This window comes from Heptranchias perlo, chromosome 18, assembly GCF_035084215.1.
Source record: "Heptranchias perlo isolate sHepPer1 chromosome 18, sHepPer1.hap1, whole genome shotgun sequence".
NCBI lineage: Eukaryota > Metazoa > Chordata > Chondrichthyes > Hexanchiformes > Hexanchidae > Heptranchias > Heptranchias perlo.
The window spans coordinates 37601833-37621138 of NC_090342.1; the positions used below are offsets into that span (position 1 = coordinate 37601833).

The 19306-nt window shown below is 41.5% G+C and overlaps 1 protein-coding gene across 8 annotated transcripts in view; it reads right to left on the reverse strand.

Annotated features, from left to right (window-relative positions):
* LOC137334765 (ELKS/Rab6-interacting/CAST family member 1-like) overlaps positions 1-19306 on the reverse strand; it is a 1087823-nt gene that overhangs the window by 993341 nt on the left and 75176 nt on the right. For all 8 annotated transcript variants that reach the window (XM_067999707.1, XM_067999706.1, XM_067999704.1 and 5 more), the window contains exons 4-5: positions 8512-8586; positions 4883-5038 (exon numbers count right to left, since the gene is read on the reverse strand). In XM_067999707.1, coding sequence (XP_067855808.1) covers positions 4883-5038; positions 8512-8586 — 231 coding nt within the window. The remainder of the gene's footprint in view (positions 1-4882; positions 5039-8511; positions 8587-19306) is intronic.

Here is a 19306-nt window from a genome sequence, read left to right on the forward strand (position 1 = left end):
CCATTCCAGAGGTTTGTGAGCACAGCTCAGCAGTGATACAGAATGGTGGCTAGCTGGGAGGTTGTGGTTCTTCCCTGGTTTTGGCATAGCTATCACCCTGGCGTTCCACCATATTTTATGCATCTTGCTCTCTTGGATGACATAAAAATTGATGAAACAAAATGCAAAATACTGCAGATTCTGGAAATCTGTGATACTTCCCTTTATTGATTCTTCAAAGCATTCATCCCTGTTGGCTTTTGCCGTGTTATTTAGGTGTGTGGCGACACTGTTGGGGCACACTTTACACTGATAGAGGTGGTGGTTTCTGTGCTGCTCCAAACTTCCTTATGAATGACTATGCTTTTCTGCTAGACCAGATTCTTCACACTGCTTCAGAAGTACTGCACATTTCCCATATAACAGGGTATACAAGACTTTTGACGGCCACATGGGATAGATTTAGTGACTGCTTTGAAGAATGCTTTGGAGAAGTGAGGTTTTCTACTGAATTATTATGTGGCATGCATATTGTATATTTGTCAGTCAGCTCCAAGTATTTTTTCCAGTCTGCTTTTCTGCAGTTCCACTGCATTCTTGGGATCATAGTTATTATAGGGATCACTCCTATCAGACTAAGAATTGGATGATACTGGCTGTACGGGAAGTGGCTGATAACGGTTAGTCCCCCGCTGAAGTGACTCAGCTAAAGACAGGAAAGAAATTCTGCCTCCACCATGCAGAAAGAATGTGTCTGGCTGCTTAGGATCACACAGAGAAAGTAGATCATCCAAAGAACCCCAAGACTATGAGATCCATGTTCATTTTTCTCAGATTCTCTGTCGCGCCATCAGGCGTGGTGGCTGTTGAAATCCCCAACATAGATGGATGGATGTTGAACTGTCAGTAAGATGAGGGCATTGCATGCTTCATCAGGAGGTTTATAAACATTCGCAACTTGAAATTGGCCAACTCTTACAATATCAGTGAGGTGAAGTAACTGGTAAGGCCTCTACATCAACAATATCAGGTTTCACGTAAGTGGGTCTTCCATGTTTTCCATGAAGATTGTAACTAAATGTCATAGCCCCTTACCGTAAACCTACTGGCAAAGAAGGAGTCTACATGCATTTCTTAGAGACAGATATCAACTTTTTAAACAGGTCAAGAGGTTCTCTATTACTGAGCTCTTTGTAGCTGACAGCCCCTCAACATTGAGCTGAAGGGTTGAAAAGTGAAATACCTATGTAAACTGCTCCAGTATTACTGTAACTGGGATCTGGGTTGTCCAGATTCAGACTGCTGTTTCTGGTTATGTGGCATCAAAATTAAAAATATGATTTACTGTCTTCAATTTTTCCTTCTAGTGTATTTTTTTCTGTCTCTCCCCATCCTGTCGGACCCACTCTCCTGCTGTGGTATTTAAATGACAGCATCCAATACCATTCAATCGCCCTCTGAAATAAGACTGAGGTCCAAGACAGGAATTTTACATGGCCACTCAATCCTTAATTTGCTGTGCTCCTTTTACATGCTTAGTACACACAAATTTGGATTAAAAATTCTCACCCATCAGGCACATTCTTCCACGCCTGCTGACTAACACTAGCAGGCAATCTGAAAGCTTCCCTGTTTTACAAATACAGGATCACGCCATGGTCAGCAGAGATATTTGGAGGCCAAAGCCTCTAGCTGTCCTTTGAAGGAAAGCTGATAAGAGCTACACAGCTGGAAAAAGGTTTCCGTTCTAAAAAGGGACATGTCTTCAAACTCATCAAAATGAACTATCTGGAAGGATTTCTTTAATAAAACAGTAATGAGCATTTCAAACAGACCAGGGCAGGGTAGTTGAGGTGGGCAATCCAACTCACCATGAGAAATGCCACAGGCGATCAAACTGTAGTTACAGGAAGTATAACATGCAAATGTTGACACTTTTAACATTGGAATTTGCATGTTTAACATAGAACACACAACCTACACAAGAATTTTAAAATATTATAATAGATAGATATTGGGTCCAAACTAACATTGCATCACATCAGCTGGGAGGTACCAGGATTTCTGTCTGACTACAATTTAAGAAAATACAGCATGTAGATTTTTTTTTGGTGTAGTTTCTAGCATGAGGAATTTAGGGCATTATTCATGTATTGCATTCAACTGGGGGCACATACCAAAGGCACAAAGGCAATTAAAAAGAAAACAGATGCATATTTTCTTCATGCAACTTCTGGAGGTATTTGCATGTAATGTATGATGCTACATAGTCAGAACCTGATTGACACAAATAGCTTAAAATTATCTCCATTTAGGAGTTACCCCATAAAGGGAAGGCAATTGCTCTTGGTTCTGATGTGCATTTTCCATTGTTTCAAACACTCTTTCCAGTTTTCTTGATTAGCACTCAGTGCATAATCCTAACAGAATGACTATTACCACCTTTTTAAATATTCTTGGGCAGTTATTGAAAACAAAATATATCCCAGCAGTATTTGGGTCTAACAGCAGCACTATTACATCTATTTATTTGGAATGATGGCAGGGAGGGAAGATTAGCACATCAACTTTAGGTTGTGAGTGACTTGCAGGAGCAGATTAACATGAGTCTACGACAGGGGCTCCAGCCAAATTTGGGACTCTGGTAAAACTCACTTTAATGGAGAAAAGCTGCATACAGCCGCTGGATTAAAAAATTCTAGCATTTACTAATTATAAAACATTTATTTGTTCAGATATGAGGAACCTTATAAGCAAAGGTAATTTTTAAAAATAGTCAATAAACAAAAATGCTCTCCACAGGAACAAAAACCCCATAGACATTCTACAGTTCTATTTTTTCAGGCATTTTACTACATGCTTTGTTTATAATGAAAGGCTTGGCAGGCGGTGTGGCAGTGCCTATAGCCTCAAGAATTAATAATCTGGTGCTGACAGCTTCAACCTGTTAGTTACTAAGGAACACGTTACTGCAGACTGCAAAAACACTAGTTACAGGATGCACCTGTACCATCACAACTGAGTCATTACATAGTTAGCAATGTACCAGGCAGGACAACAAAAGGAATATCAGGGTAGATTTTATGAGTTCATCCTCTCAGCAGAGATTTATGGGCTGCAGAGAGAATCCACTGACCTCTGCATTCAAATTCTCAATATGTACTCCTGGCCTGTAGAGATCTGCAAATGTGGGATTGCAGATATGTATAACTTACCCTATTATCCTTGAGATTTCCTGTACTAGTCCAAAACTAGATATAATGTACATCAACCAGGAATCTCTACAAATTGAACAACTATTTTTTTTTAAAAACAGGTGGCACGTAACAAGACAGATTTCCCATGTGTGATCTTTGTCTCAACCATATCAGCAGGAAAGGAAAGGACTCGCATTTATATAGTGCCTTTCACAATCCCAGGATGTCCCAAAGCACTTTGCAGCCAATGAAGTACTTTTGAAATGTAGTCACTGTTGTAATATAAGGAAACTCAACATCAAGGTCTCACGAACAGCAATAGGATACATGACTAGAAATCTGTTTTAATGTTGTTGGTTGAAAGATAAATATTGGCCAGGACAGGAGCAGAACTCCCCTGCTCTTCCTCAAATAGTGCCATTGAATCTTTTATGCCACCTGAAAGGGCAGATGGGGCTGGGTTTAATGTCTCATTTGAAAGACAGCACCTCCAACAGTGCAGCACTCTCAGTACTGCGATGAAGTGTCAGTCTAGATTATGTGCTCAAGTCTCTGGACACTGGGTGGAATCAAAGAAGTTCTGACTCAGAGGCGAGTGTGCTACAGTAAGGGCGTGACTCCCCTAAGGAGAGGAAAAAAAGTCAGGAGGAGTCACAGTCAGATCTTTCCTATGAAGAGTTGACAACAATCTTCAGGCCATTCCCTTGATTAGGGATACGGGGGACTCCACAAAGACAAAAGGCAAGAATTTTTTTGTTTTTAAAAAAAAACACAATTTTGGATGCAACACTAAGAATACTTAACTGGGGATTCATTGGAATTTGTAACTGAAGAATTTGAGTCCCCATTCAAGCAATATCAGCAGTTAATTAGTAGCCTGTTTTTATAAAATTGTAGCTTCTGGATATGCACCACTTGTTCATACCCTCTCTGGTACTCTGCTCCATCTGTTATTATTCTTCTCAAATCTCCAAATTAAAAAAAAATCAAAAGCAATCACTGGAAACCTGCTCACGATTGAGCAATGATATGCAAGATACATGTCTTACCACGAAATGCCAACCTGGAAGGATTACTACAAACCAGAAACTTTGCAGGGTTCTGATATACTGCAATATGTAAACTCTCATGACAATAAGTGGGGGGGGTGGGAGGAAGCATGAAATTGTTTACTTCAACATATGGCAAGTCATAAGTCCATTAAAACAGTCCAAGCATTAACTATTCAAACAGTCAGAGGGAGCCATTAACAAGTCACTTATAATCATCTTTTAGTTAATTTTAGAAGTGCAAAGGTGGAAGCCTCAGAGCAGGCCTTCCATCTATCCTCTCAGCCACAGCTGGTGTGGTTTGGAGAGCTCTGAAAGGGGGTCAAAAAAAGATGAAAATATAACATGGAAAAACAAAAAGAGAGGTTCATATTTTTACAAAAACTGTTCTACCTTGTGTGAATGAAATGGATGTGAATTTTACAAATATAAATCAGAAGTAATTGATAAACGTAACACTTAGAGAACTTCTCAAACCCAATTGATACTTTGAGGTTTTATGACATAACAGCCAGCAAAAGGGTTAAATGCTTGTATTGAAAGGAACAGTCTCGTTCATTTTTCACACAAGTAGTAAACACTTTGCATATTATGTCACTGAAAAAAGTTTAATTGATATTTGATACAATTCTTCAATATCAAACCAGGGCTATATACCTTATTCTTCATAAACTTGGAATGGCTCCTGTATACTTCCATCTGTTTCATCTCCTCCTCTCTCTCCTCAGTGCTCAGGGCTCCATTTGACTTGAGCATCTGTATTTCATCCTCCAGGTCTCGAATATTCCGTTCCAGTGAGGAGATTTTACTGTCCTACAGTAAACACAAATAGCTGGAGAACAGGTCTTATAGACTACTCTAATACAATGTGTTTTACATAACAACTTGCCTTTAACATAGTAAAGCATCCCAAGGTGCTTCACAGGAGCGTTATTATTCGTAACAATATGACATCAACACAATAACCAATATCTAAGTTTCAGTCATCTACAGTACGAACACAAAGTGGTATTTTGCTTGTAAATTTTTACCACATCATTCTACTACTAAAAGTACTTGATTATTTAGAATATTCAGTAAATGGGTACAGAAGCCTAATGGTTATGATACTGCACCAGCAACCCAGAGGTCACTCGTTCAAATCCCACTACAGCAAGTTGTGAACTTGAACTCAATAAATTTGGTAATTTGTGGGCGTGCTCCAGAAAAAGGCCAGACACTCGTAAAAACCGAACTGGTTCACCAATGCCTTTCAGGGAAAGTAAACTACCACCCCTATCTGGTCTGGTTTACTTGCAACTCCAGTCCTACACTACGTGGTCGATTCCTAATGCCCTCCAGGCAACTAGGGATGGGCAATAAATAAAATCACCTGCATCCCAAGAATAAATATAGAACAAGTCGCAACACAGTTTAAATACTGCAGCGAGCATAGGGATTCTTAAAAGCATTTTGCATTCAAGGAAGATTCCTCTTGCAAAACACAAGTACACATTAAGGACAAGTCTCAAACTGCCATGATAAAGTTACAGCTGCACTTCCCACTGCAACAAATTCATCACAAACATGCTGACATACCAAACAATGCTCCCACCCTAACTTCAACAAAACAAATTCCACACCACAAACTACCTCCACCTCGTGCAAACTTTAGTTGCAATGCAACCCTTCTCCCATACAATAAGCTTGGTTAATTTAAAAACAAACAAAATCCTTCATATATAGTAAATTTAGTGATCATCTGATAGAAACCTTTTTCCTGATTAAATATCAATTGTTGAGCTTAAGCCACAATAAATCACCATTAAGAACTACTTCATCAATTCACAAAACTATCAAATAACAAAATTTGACTGCATTATAAACTTATTCATTTTGCCCCTTTAAGTAAATACACTGGGCCAAGCCTGTAACATTTTGACTGTTTAATGTCCTCTCTTCTCCCTCCCCACTGATTAGTGCAACTTCCATCAAACAACTGGTGGTAGACTACTGTGCTCTTCCAATAGTAATGACATACTTGATTAGTCAAGAGTGGCACCATGGTTTATAGTATGGGACAACACTGCAATAAAGGAAGGTAAACTTGTTTTTTTAGGTTTTACAGATCTATCAAGACAATAACATCTAACTGTAAATTGCCTTTTAAGCATTAACTTCCACTGTGCATCATAATACCATGAAAACTAAAAACAAATTGGAGTAAATTTTCTGAGTCTGACAGCAATGAATGAGATACCTCTCCCACTAACTGTGCATCTTGGAAAATCACAATTTTCCATCCACAATGAAGTTGAGTAGTGAACAGTTCAGTGGCAATGGGGTCAAGGGAGCAGGAGGCAGGTCACATGGATGAGATAAGTTCAGAGAGCCCAGGATGGGAAATGGAAAAGAAATTAAAGAGAGACATGGGTTTTGAGCTAAGACAAGGATGGAACAAACAGGGAAGGAAAACTGGATGACACGGACACCATGAATGTTGTCCACTAGCTACGGATGAAGTTCAAAGAAGCCTAGAACCCGACTCTCGACATGGAGTACTTTACCAAAAGCAGTTATATAGGCAGAGTCTATAACAGTGAAAAAAGGATTTGAATATGAAATGATATGGAAAACTTCATGGAATGGGATTAAAGTAGACAGCTCCATTTGAAGAGCCAACACAGGCACATTGCTGAATGGCCTTCTACTGTGCTGTAATTTCTATGATTTGAATGATGATTGTGCCTAAGAAAATTACAGCAGATTAAAGCCGCCACAGTAATAATTATCTAATGCACAGGGACATAGGAACAGGAGTCAGATAGTAAAATCATTGGTGAATAATTAATTCTACTTTCTTGAATAATCATTCCATCTAATTATTAGTAAATGTTTGCACTCAATGGTCACAGTCCAATATCTCAACAAGGCTGATAGCTCCACAGGGTTACTAAGCAGACAGAGTTATGAACCCCACAGATCAGGAATTCAGTGTTTTTTGCATTACCTTGGTTATCAACTCAGCTTTTGTTCCAATTAGTTCTCACACACAGAGGTTTACAGTCAGAGTTAAAGAGTCACAACAAATTTACTGGTTTTGGAAAAAGAAAAAATTAATATATAAATCCCAAGACTAAGTCAAAAGGTGCCAAATGTCCTTGAATTTCCTCAATTCTTCTGAAATCCAAATCAACTGTCTCTGTATTCAAAGCTGGCCAAAATAGAAAATGCACATTCAAAACTCACATTTTTGTCCCCTCTTCAAATGCACATCTGTGTAGTATGTGGTGACAAACACCTGTTTTTTTTAATCTGGTTTTATTATACTCAATTTTTGAACCCCCACCGATACCACTGAGCTCAATATCTACTATAGATCTGCCAATTAAAAATAATTGTAAACAATTTTACAACACCAAGTTATAGTCCAACGATTTTATTTGAAATTTACAAGCTTTCGGAGGCTTCCTCCTTCCTCAGGTAAATGTCAGGAACTCCTCGAAGCCTACGCATTTATAAATCACAGAACAATACATGGTGATTACAGACAGTCTTTGCAACTGCCCGTTGCCAAGGCAATCACCGTGTTCAGACAGAGAGGTGTTACCTACAGAGCCCCCGAATATACAGTCAACAAAAAAAAACAGGAAAAAAAAGAGGCAGAAACATCCGGAAGGCAGAGAAAGCCAGCAAATGACCCGTTATATTAAAAACAGATAGCTTTTGTTCGCTGGTGGGGTTACGTGTAGCGTGACATGAACCCAAGATCCCGGTTGAGGCCGTCCTCATGGGTGCGGAACTTGGCTATCAATTTCTGCTCGACGATTTTGCGTTGTCGTGTGTCTCGAAGGCCGCCTTGGAGTACGCTTACCCAAAGGTCGGTGGCTGAATGTCCCTGACTGCTGAAGTGTTCCCCGACTGGGAGGGAACCCTCCTGTCTGGCGATTGTTGCGCGGTGTCCGTTCATCCGTTGTCGCAGCGTTTTGTTGACCATATATACGGGGGCTCTGTAGGTAACACCTCTCTGTCTGAACACGGTGATTGCCTTGGCAACGGGCAGTTGCAAAGACTGTCTGTAATCACCATGTATCGTTCTGTGATTTATAAATGCGTAGGCTTCGAGGAGTTCCTGACATTTACTTAAGGAGGAAGCCTCCGAAAGCTTGTAAATTTCAAATAAAATCGTTGGACTATAACTTGGTGTTGTAAAATTGTTTACAATTGTCAATCCCAGTCCATCACCGGCATCTCCACATCACAATTAAAAATAACTATACACAAGAAAAATGAAGATCATGATTTACCTTCATTTCAATCACCGTTTGTAATGCTTTTGTTTTCGCTGATTCTGGTGCCACTTCAAATCTCCGCTGTATGTCCTGAGGAGTTAAAGTAGAGTATAATAAAGGCCATAATAAAGCCAAACACTGAATATGATAAAGTCTGTTGGAAATACGTTATTAATGCTAAGGGTTGTTAATGCTTCTTAATAATAACTTCCACGATGATTCGGGCCCAAGTGTGACCGAACATGCAAGCTTTATTGTAGACCCAAGAACAACGTTCTAATGCAGTTAGACAACAAATATTTATATAACGTTTTAATACAGTTATATCAAATAAACAAGTACTGTACAATCTGCTTGTCCCTAGGAGACATCAGGCTAATCAGACCTGATTCATTGGGTATATGGACCTACACCGTCCCGAGAAGCTTCTAGCTTTTTGTGGGACAATGCCCCAGTTCTTAATATCTTTCTGAAGCATATTTGCTTCTAGTTGCTTAATGACATTAGCCTCAAGATGTCATATGTCCTGGACATCTTCCTCCTCAGGATGCCAATAGTTCCAGACATCTTTTGGATATCGATTCCATGGTGTTAACTGTTTGTAAGACATCTTTTTCTATGGGGTTAACTGTTGCCAATTCTATCTATCTTATGGGGGAGGGACATGTCCTTATCTTTCTGTGTAGGCATGCCCCTGCATGTCCTGTTTTGCTCCACAATCTTAATTTGGATTGTTCGGATGCAGGCATTTAAGATGTCTCACCCTCTGTATGCCAATCTCAAAGGTGACCCAATTATCTGAACAACACTCCTGCAATTAATATAGCAGGATTAGTCTGTGTCAATGTCCTGAGTCTTCGATTATGCCTTGGGATTATAGATATCTGTTTCTGACAATTGGTCTTCAATGTGTCTGTTTCACACTTCTATTGTCTCTGCAATCTTCCCAATCACTTTGCCTGATGTTAGACTTCGTCTTGTCAGACCTAACTGCCTCAGCAATATCACAGTTATCATTTCCTGTGGAATGTTGGCTCCCTCTGTCTTACAGACACATGGCGCCCGGTGAAATTAGTGGGTTGCATGCGCGATCGTAGCAGGCAACACACTAATTGGATTCACTTACCTGCTCCTCCGGGTTCCCCGCTGCTGATCTGCGCGTCGGGCGGGCTGCGCATGCGCAGTAAGATCTGTCAGCTGGAGGCGCTCTATTTAAAAGGGGCAGTCCTCCACTGACAGATGCTGCCACAAACAGCAAAAATTACAGCATAGAGCAGCCCAGGGGGAAGGCTGCTCCCAGTTTAATGATGCCTCACCCCAGGTATCATTAGATGGGGTGAGGAGGAGGGGGAGGACAGAGATCTTCCACCCGGCGGGCGGGAGGAAGCGGCCTGCCTCTGCCACCAAGGCGGCCTGGCTCGAGGTGGCAGAGGGGGTCACCAGCGCCACCAACATATCGCCCACCTGAATACAGTGCAGGAGGCGCTCCAATGACCTCAGTAGGTCAGCCACAGTGAGAACACATAGTCTTTCCCCTACACTCCGCCTGTCACAACACTGCCCCCACCCCACATCTCCTTCGGCACTGCCACCACTACTCTGTCACATCACCCCTCATACCCACTCAAACCTCATCCTCATCTTACCTGCACCTACTCACCTCGGCAGTACTCACCCCGCCACCCAATCCTCATACAATCTCATGGCTCTATCCCATACTCACCCTCTCGTGCATCTCTCTCACGGCCAGCCTCACTCAACCTGCCACCACCTGTGCTGCAGCCACAGGGCATGCATCACATATGTGCAGTAGGCAGCGTAAGGCAAACGTGTCGTGAGCATGAAGGGGATGCACAAGGGCGTTTGAGGGTTTGTCATGGTTCTTACTTCTATTGAATTAAAGAACAACTCACATCACACATTATATTGGCACCACTGCTGCCATGTCTTCGTGAATCCTGTCCGGTTTGTGCAATAATGCCCGCTCCTGGGTATCCCAATGAGGACCCACCACTGATGCCACCCAGTGTATCACTGCAGAGTGGGTGTAGGTGTATTTGCAGGGCTCTTCTGCGCAGACGACTGAGAGACATCGGGGATGTCCCCGGTTGCAGCCTGGAAGGCTGTGGAGCAGAAGTTCGGGAGGGCAGTGGTGACTTTGACAGCGACAGGTAGGAAGATGGTGCACGGGCCAGCCAGGAGCAGCTCGGCATGAAAGAGGCTGCAGATGTCCACGGCTACATGTCGACTGACTCTGAGCGTCCGTGTGCACTGCTGCTCAGAGAGGTCCAGGAGGCTGAGCCTTGGTCTGTGGAACGTGTGGCGAGGGTAGTGCCCTCTGCGACGCATCTCTCTCTGCGGTAGCCCTCCCTCCTGCTGTACAGGTGGATGTGTCACAGCACTCTGTTGTGGAGCTCCACGTGTCAGAGGTTGACGGCGTGGATGGCGAGGCTGTTCGCCCTCCGAGGTGGTCATGACTGCAGCTACGGCGGCCCCCATCCGCAAGATGTACATCTGAGGGGGTCCGCAAGGTAGGTACATGTCTCCGGACCCCGGGGTAAGTGTGCAGGTTGGTGACTTCGACCATCAGGAGGAGGGTGGTGGAGGCCAAACTTTGTCCCGAGTGACAGAGCGGCCTCCTGCAATGGCTGAGGGTCTCCCCCCACCTGTCAAATGGACCTTTGCAGCTGCCACAGGCTGACAGCTGCAAAACGTCCATTTCAACTGGGAGTGTTTCCCCAAGTGTGTGAAACAGTCCCATGTTTATCCAAAATCACAGTCCTTTAATCAGGTCAGTTAATGACCTGAACAAACAAAGTAAATACTCTCAAGTGGCGTCCCGCTGGCTTTAATTGCCTGCAGGATTCCCACCAGCGGGGGCTGCGCGCGCACGCCGGCGCGTCATCGGGGAACCCGGAAGTGGGCGGAATCGAGGCGCGATCCGGTCCCGCACCTGGATTTCGGGATTTTCGGGGCCCCCCCGCAGAGAACGCACCCGGTAGCGGGTGCTAAAATCGGGCCCATGGTCTGCGCTTCCCACAGCATCGCTTTCTAGCCAAGCACCTGAAGCTTTGCATGATGGGATGCATAATTATGATTTGGTATAGAAATTCCTTCTTACAAAGTCCCTTTCATGCTTATTGTGCTTCCACCACTACGCTAAACCTTCGGTACACTCTTGCAATGGGCAGGTACCTGCTCTATTTCTAGCTGCAGCAGTTTCAGAATACTAATTATGTACACAAGACAATGTATTTCAAAACTACTGCAGTGATAAGTTGAAGGGGGTAACATTGACAGCACATTCTTCAAAATGTTAGGCCAAATCAGTTATATTGAGAGATTTAGTGAAGCAATACTACCTCATGACTCAGTGGTTCATTAGCACATTTATTTTTGCCATGGAAGTAGCTGCTACTGTCGCTATTCTATAGCACAGGGAAGTTTTTTTTTAATTTATTTATACTCATGTTGTCTTGGCTGGCAATTCAATGAGATCTGGGCAACAAGCAGGGAGCATGGGCTGCTGCCAAGTTCAAACTGTTTACAAACGCGAAATGAGAATAAATTATTTAATATATGTTTCCAAAAATGTCATTGCTAACTAAAGAAGAATCTGAGTTTCTGATCCTCAGAGTCAAATAGAAAATACTTTCACACCAATGTACTTTATGAACTACAGGAGATGCACTGGTACTCACAAAATTAGAATCATGTAAAAAGAGATAATATTATTCTTCGCTGTTATAATAATTTTACTCTGAGGGAGTCTCAACCTTCGTATCTTTCTTTGAAAATTCATTTTAAGAGCTTTCCATCAAAATTACATAAAACAGTAAAGAAATAATACTACAAGCAGGGATAGAACACTGAATTATAACTAATTCAGTAAATAAAGAAAAACGATTGACTGTTCAAACCTGATGACAGTATGCTCATCACGTACCCTACAAAGCAAATTGTAAATCTTGGCCCTACAGTGGAGAGGATGAAGATGTCAAGACGAATCTAGGAACCTTCGCTTACAGTGGAAGGAGGAAAAAACATTTTCAAGAATTAGCAGCCAAGTTACCATCCTTCCTTTTCTTCCAGATCTTCATTCTCGTTAAAAGTTAGAAAGAAGAGACCTGGAAGCAGGGTCTCTACATATAATTGTGAGCACAAAACAGAGCTCGTCACAAATGCAAGGGTAGCAGGAGCATGAGCAGAGGAAGTGGGTTGCAAGAGAAATGAAACACAAGAGAAAGAGGACAAAACTGGCCACTCATAACAGGATTAGCTTTTTATTCTAATTACGCTACAGTATTCAAGTCATACTTATTTCTAGTCCCCACAGGTCAACATGAGGCACACTCCAGCTGTGTGACATGAAAACTGGAAGAATAGGAAGAGAGAAAGGATTTCAATTAACTGTAATAAATACTATATTATAAAAGTACCATGGTAGAAGATAAATTCATTTCATGGACATACTCTTAAGGTTCAAATGAAATATTGTTTCAGACAAGTTAAAGTAAATGTGAAAATGTATTTTGTCACCGCATACAAAATGGAACATAAACACCTGAACAAAGGTGCATAGAATAAACAGAATAATCCCAGAACTTTGAATTTGCCATATATTCACCCTTGCTCAAGTCCAATATAAATCAGACACTTATATAAAAAAAAGACAGCCTATTTAAGTGAATCATTCCCTACAAATGCATAACAGGGAAAGTTTAAACTGTCTGATGTTCTCTTCAAATAAGTGTAACCACTATTGCTTGTTATTAATCATGTCCCAAACCCAGTCTCATTTTATTAAGCAGCGCCCTCTGCTGCCATGCTGCATTATCATAGCCTACATATCATTGTTTGGTTACTTCTAATTTGGAAGGTAAAGTAAGTTGTCATTTGCGTTTGCAGTTCAAATGAAAGTATAGTGTTCTCACTTAAGCTAACATACCGACTACTCAATGTAGTGTTGACCAGTCTGATGTATCTATGAGACGTTCTAGCAATGTCACATCTTCTAAAACATACAATCTGTTAACCTATGGAAATAGTTCGATTTTTTTTTAAAATGCAAAGTTTTCCATTACTACCCTGATATCGACCTAAACTGTATCAAGTACCTGTTGAATTCACACGCAATATATTTTAAGAGGCCAGGGCAAATTTTTATCCCGATTAGAGTTTTTTTCCTGACTTACCATTTAAAACTTGTTTTTAAAAAACAGGATTACAATGACAAAAGGATTACACTGCCTCACAGCTCTAAGCTTTGTGTAACAGCAACTTAGCTGACACAGTAATAAAGGCAACTAGTGTTGGTACTGTTTCAAACCACACCTATGCCAGTAGTATGGCCAATTATTTTCCACATTAGCTAATACAAGTGATTTTTTTTTATATACATAAAAGGTGAAAGATGTTATTGGTCAAGAATGGCACACTATAGGAGATTTTCCCCAGTGGGGGCGCACTTTCCAAGGTCCCCTCATTTTAACAATTATGCAGATACAAATTCTGCCACCCATCCTCCCACCCCCACACACTCCTTTAATTTGGGCTGCAAGAGGTGAAGCAAAGGAGGGTTGTCATCTTTGGTTGGTGAGTCACTCTCTTCAGAAAGCTGTCAGAGAGGTGGCTCAGCAGATAAATGCAGTTCTTATGATGAGAAAGAATTTTAAGACATTGAGTAGTATGCCACAGAAGGTACCAGTTTCCGGTACTATGGTACGGCATGACAGCAACACACATTTTCACCTCAACCCGCTGCTCGTGGGAACCCCTCAACCTCTCAAACAATCCTAGGCACCCCATATTCATGCAGGATTTATATTCCAAACTCCATGCAAATCTTTCAGTGATGGTGCTAAATTATCAGAAAAAAATGAGGCCAAAAAAAGTCTCCACCACAACCCATTTCTATCTTGCAGGTTCTTGTACTCTACACCTTTGGGAGGCAGAGGGCCAGTTGCATAGCAATGGCAGGACTCGACGTTCTCACCATTTCACCAATTTCTCAATCTCTTCATGACTGCAGAAAAAAGCCGAAAACAGAAGGGAGACACGAGCAACTGGTGGTGGGTCCCCCAAATTGCAGCCATCCTGGGGGAAATGACCCTGCAGATTGTGGGCCACTAATCCACAGAGCCAATCAGAAAGTGTCTTGCAGGTGATTGACTCACATCTCCAGGCTAATAACCATCAATGCTGCTGCTTCTTACCTCCATGAATTTGTTGCACCGGGGTATTCTATCAACGGAAAATTTATCAGGCGCTACATCAGAGCAAACGCCATCCCAGGAATCACTCAAGAACATGCAGGACCAAGTGCCTTGCTTCCTTTTCCCACAAGGGTAGCACTAAAGAGGGACTAGATTAGATTAGGCAGTAGGATCACTTCATACACAGTCACAAAGGGAAAGCACAGGCAAAGAGACACTGTCAGCACACCAAACAATGATGCACTAAAGCAGCTTTGGAATTGGTACTTTGTGCAAAGAATTGATTTGTTATCGGCCACATTTCTGTAGCAGGAGATGAATGGATATGCGTGTATGGTGGGTGAAGTGCAGGATCCTGATGTATGGTGGGTGAGGTGAAGTACAGGGTCCTGATGCCATTTAGGTTTGGTGCATCATTTCATTAGGAACACAATACAGGCATGTTAGTGCTGTAGTCTTCCAAGTTTAAGTGAAATGGGGTTCATTGCTAAATATTGGATTTGTCTTCCCTGCCTAATCTTCAGTATAGCTGGCAATTCTTCAACCTCTGCTTCATTCGCAACTACTTCTTCTGGACCTTCATGACACTCTACTTGCATCTGCTGCATAGTGATTACACTCATGGTGTGCCATATCTGCGCTATCATTTTGGACAACTTTTTAGGCCCGTATAGCTCGATACCACCAGGCCTATCCAGACAACAGGATCTTTGTTTCAGCATGCCTACAGTATGTTCTATTTCAATCCTTGTGGAATAGCTCATTGTACTTTCTTCTGTCCAAATATAATTTTATATTAAAAATCCTCAACTAAGCCACAATTAAAACATTCTGTTCTTCACTTTTTAAATTAATACTAATTAAATTAATTAAAAAATGCAGCTATATATGTCCTAAATTTGTCATAACCTGGAGAATCACAAACATAAATCTTTATGAAAATTGCTTGTTGTCAAACAATTATGTTTTGAAGAGTATTGCAGGTTAGTCCGACCCTAATACTTTTTGTGCAACTACATCCACAGCCACCACAGACGTCGATAAATGCCCTTTGTAACTAAGCAGGTCGCTATGGAAACAGGCAACCAGAAATTATGAGAGTGGCTGCAAACATTCATAGAGCTAGTTCAATCACACGTCCTTTTCTTCTATTTATTTCTCTCTGCTCTTTAGATTCTAAATTGTTTTATCTCCCCTCTCCAAATTTTCTCTTCTCATTCCTATGCTACATACAATTCCCAGATTAATGGAACAAGCAAGTAACCTGTCCCCAGGTCTCTACTCATATCGCTCTTGAATTTAGAAGGAGCACAAGCAAGGCCCAAATTTACTTAACTGCTTACTTTCTCTCCTCCTGGAGAGGGAAGTAAAGAAAGTCAGCAGTTAAGTAAATCTGGAAAACAGCTTGTATGTAATTTTGAAAAGCGTGAGCATACAAAGTTCCTGATGGCTCAATGAGTAAATGGCATGGTACAACACTGATCCATACAGACCAGAAATCTGTAACATGTATGCAGTTAGCTAATGTCAACCATGGCAACAGGGAAGTACTACAATTAGCTGCTATGGAAAGATGAGGTAGAAACAAAACCTGTATGTGGAGAGCTAGCAGGTGTACAGAAAGCAGGTGGTTGACCTCAAAGGTCCCTATGTCCATCAATTCTTCTTGTCCAGGGTCACACAATAGGAATGTTTATATTTTCAAAGCCAACATTCATGCAACTACAAATAGTGAATTAATGCCTTCAGGAGAGGTGAAAAAACAAGCAAAAAAGAATGCACACATGAATAAATTTTTTTTAAAACACAGTTCAAAACAGTACATACTCTTGGACAGTGGACTGATCAGTTCCACGCAAGAGAAATAGCCGAACAGTTTTACTATCACTAGAAAGGCAGCAAAGAATAGTTTAAATAATCTCAGGTTGCAGGGAACAAAACATTTGTCATATCTGCTTTTACTACACTGATTTTTTTTTTTAAAAAAGCATAGACATCTCTTCTCAATTGTGTAACTAACATTCAGCATCTGTTCTAAAACACTCACATTTGCACATTACCCTAGAAACAAAACGTTTATTCTTCCACTAGAACTTCTCCCACTTTCTCTCCTGAGGGTTGTGTGTGCTGTCCTGCACCTCAGTCAAGTGACCATTCTTCCAGTGGGAGTCCAATTAGTGAGTGTTTACATAATTATGAAGGATGAAAACTTTAGCTGTTTCATCTCTTACTCACCAAGGATGTGAAGGCCAATTGTACTGACCCAACTGTTACCCCAGGTGAGATTAGTTAACTTAACATAGACTGGGGATCAAACTTAGTACATTTCATTATCCTTTTTTATTGATGGTAAAAGTGTTTCATCAATTCTGAGGAACAGCATAAAGCATTTAGAAAGGCACGGGTTAATCAAGGACAGTCAGCATGGATTTGTTAAGGAAAGGTCATGTCTCACTAACTTGATTAACCTTCCTTGTTACACTCATTGAATATTTTTGAGGAGGTAACTCATTTGATGTAGTGTACATGGATTTTAGCAAGACTTTTGACAAGGGCCCACATAGCAGACTGGTCAAAAAAGTAAAAGCCCATGGGATCCATGGGAAAGTGGTGAGTTGGATCCAAAAATGGCTCAGTGGCAGGAAGCAAAGGGTAATGGTAGACAGGTGTTTTTGTGACTGGAAGGCTGTTTCCAGTGGGGTTCCGCAGGGCTCAGTACTCGGTCCCTTGCTTTTCTCAATGATTTGGACTTTAAATGTAGCGGACGTGATCCAGAAGTTCGCAGATGATACAAAAATTGGCCGTGTGGTTAATAGTGAGACGGAAAGCTGTGGACTGCACTAAGATATCAATGGACTAGTCAGGTGGGCAGAAAAGTGGCAAATAGAACTCAATCCAGAGAAGTGTGAGGTAATGCATTTGGGAAGGGCAAACAAGGCAAGGGAATACACAATAAATGGGAGGATACTGAGGTGTAGAGGAACAGAGGCACCTTGGGCTGCAGGTCCACAGGTCCCTGAAGGTAGCAGGACAGGTAGATAATGTGGTTAAGGAGGCATACGGAATACTTCCTTTTATTAGCTGAGGCATAGAATATAAGAGCAGGGAGGTTATGCTAGAACTGTATAAAATATTGGTCAGGCCACAGCTTGAGTACTGCGTACAGTTCTGGTCACATTACAGGAAAGATATGATCACACTAGAGAGGGTACAAAGGAGATTTACGAGGATGTTGCCAGGGCCAGAGAAAAGATTGGATAGGCTGGAGTTGTTTTCTTTGGAACAAAGAAGGCTGAGGGGAGATTTAATTGAGGTGTATAAAATTATAGAGGGGCCTAGACAGAGTGGATAGGGAGGACCTATTTGCCTTAGCAGAGGGGTCAGTGATCAGGGGGCCGAGATTTAAAGTAATTGGTAGAAGGATTAGAGGGGAGCTGAAGAGAAATTTTCACCCAGAGGGTGGTGGGGGTCTGGAACTCACTGCCTTAAAGGGTGTTGAAACAGAAACCCTCAACCTCATTTAAAAAGTACTTGGATGTGCACCTGAAGTGCTGTAACCTACAGGACTACGGACCAAGTGCTGAAAAGTGGGATTAAGCTGGATAGCTCTTTTTCGGCTGGCATGGACACGATGGCCCGAATGGCGGCCTCCTGTGCCGTAACTTTATATGATTCTGCTTCCTGGTTTGGGTGGCTCCATGACATTGGGCTCTTCATTTGCCCATTAAGCTATAAAGCAAACTAATGAAACCATGAACAGCATATTCAGCCTGTTGTCAAGGCAAATGTTTATTTTTAAGTTGTACTGTACAACACCCAACCCTGCCATAACATTCTGGTCTGCATGCATCCATTAAAATACTCCAATGCCTCGTTTCTGCTACAACAATCTAATGAGCCATCTAAATAGCATCATTTTCTTTAATGGCAGAAAATAAATACTGCATCATATCATTAAAGAACAGAATCTAAAATGAAACATATTTTCTGCATAACTGGATTTTTACAAAAGAAAAAGAAATGCAGACCTGTTCAATCTTCCCCTGCTATTCTTCATTTCAATTACATTACTTTAGTAAACAGTCAAGAGCCCCAAGTTACTCTCCCAAAGGCTTAGTGGGTAAATTACAACACAGAAACAGGCTGTTCAGCCCAAGTCCATGTTTAGGTTTATGGTTTTGCAGGTGTGAACTGAGAGTGAGTGACTCTGTCCTGGTACTGTTGGTGAGTGATCCTGTTCCATCAGGATGGGCATGAACCATGAGTGAGTGATCCTACTCTGGCTTTGAAGGTACGAACTGTGATTGAGTGACCCTGAACCAGCACTTTAGAAATGACCATGAGTGAGTGAGTGACCCTGCCCTGGCAGTACAGGTGGTCAATGAGCTGATATTCAGCATATATAGACAGAAATAGTTTGTAGATGTTGTGCAGCAAACGCCGTGTAGACTGAATCCTGCATTACAATTAAGTACTTAATAGGCATAGTTTTTTGAAGCAGATTTTCAGGAGTTAAGTAGCACTGGTTGTGTTAATTTAAAAAAGATTTGAACAGAATACTTCAGATATATTAGTGGGAGCGCTGTACATTGGCT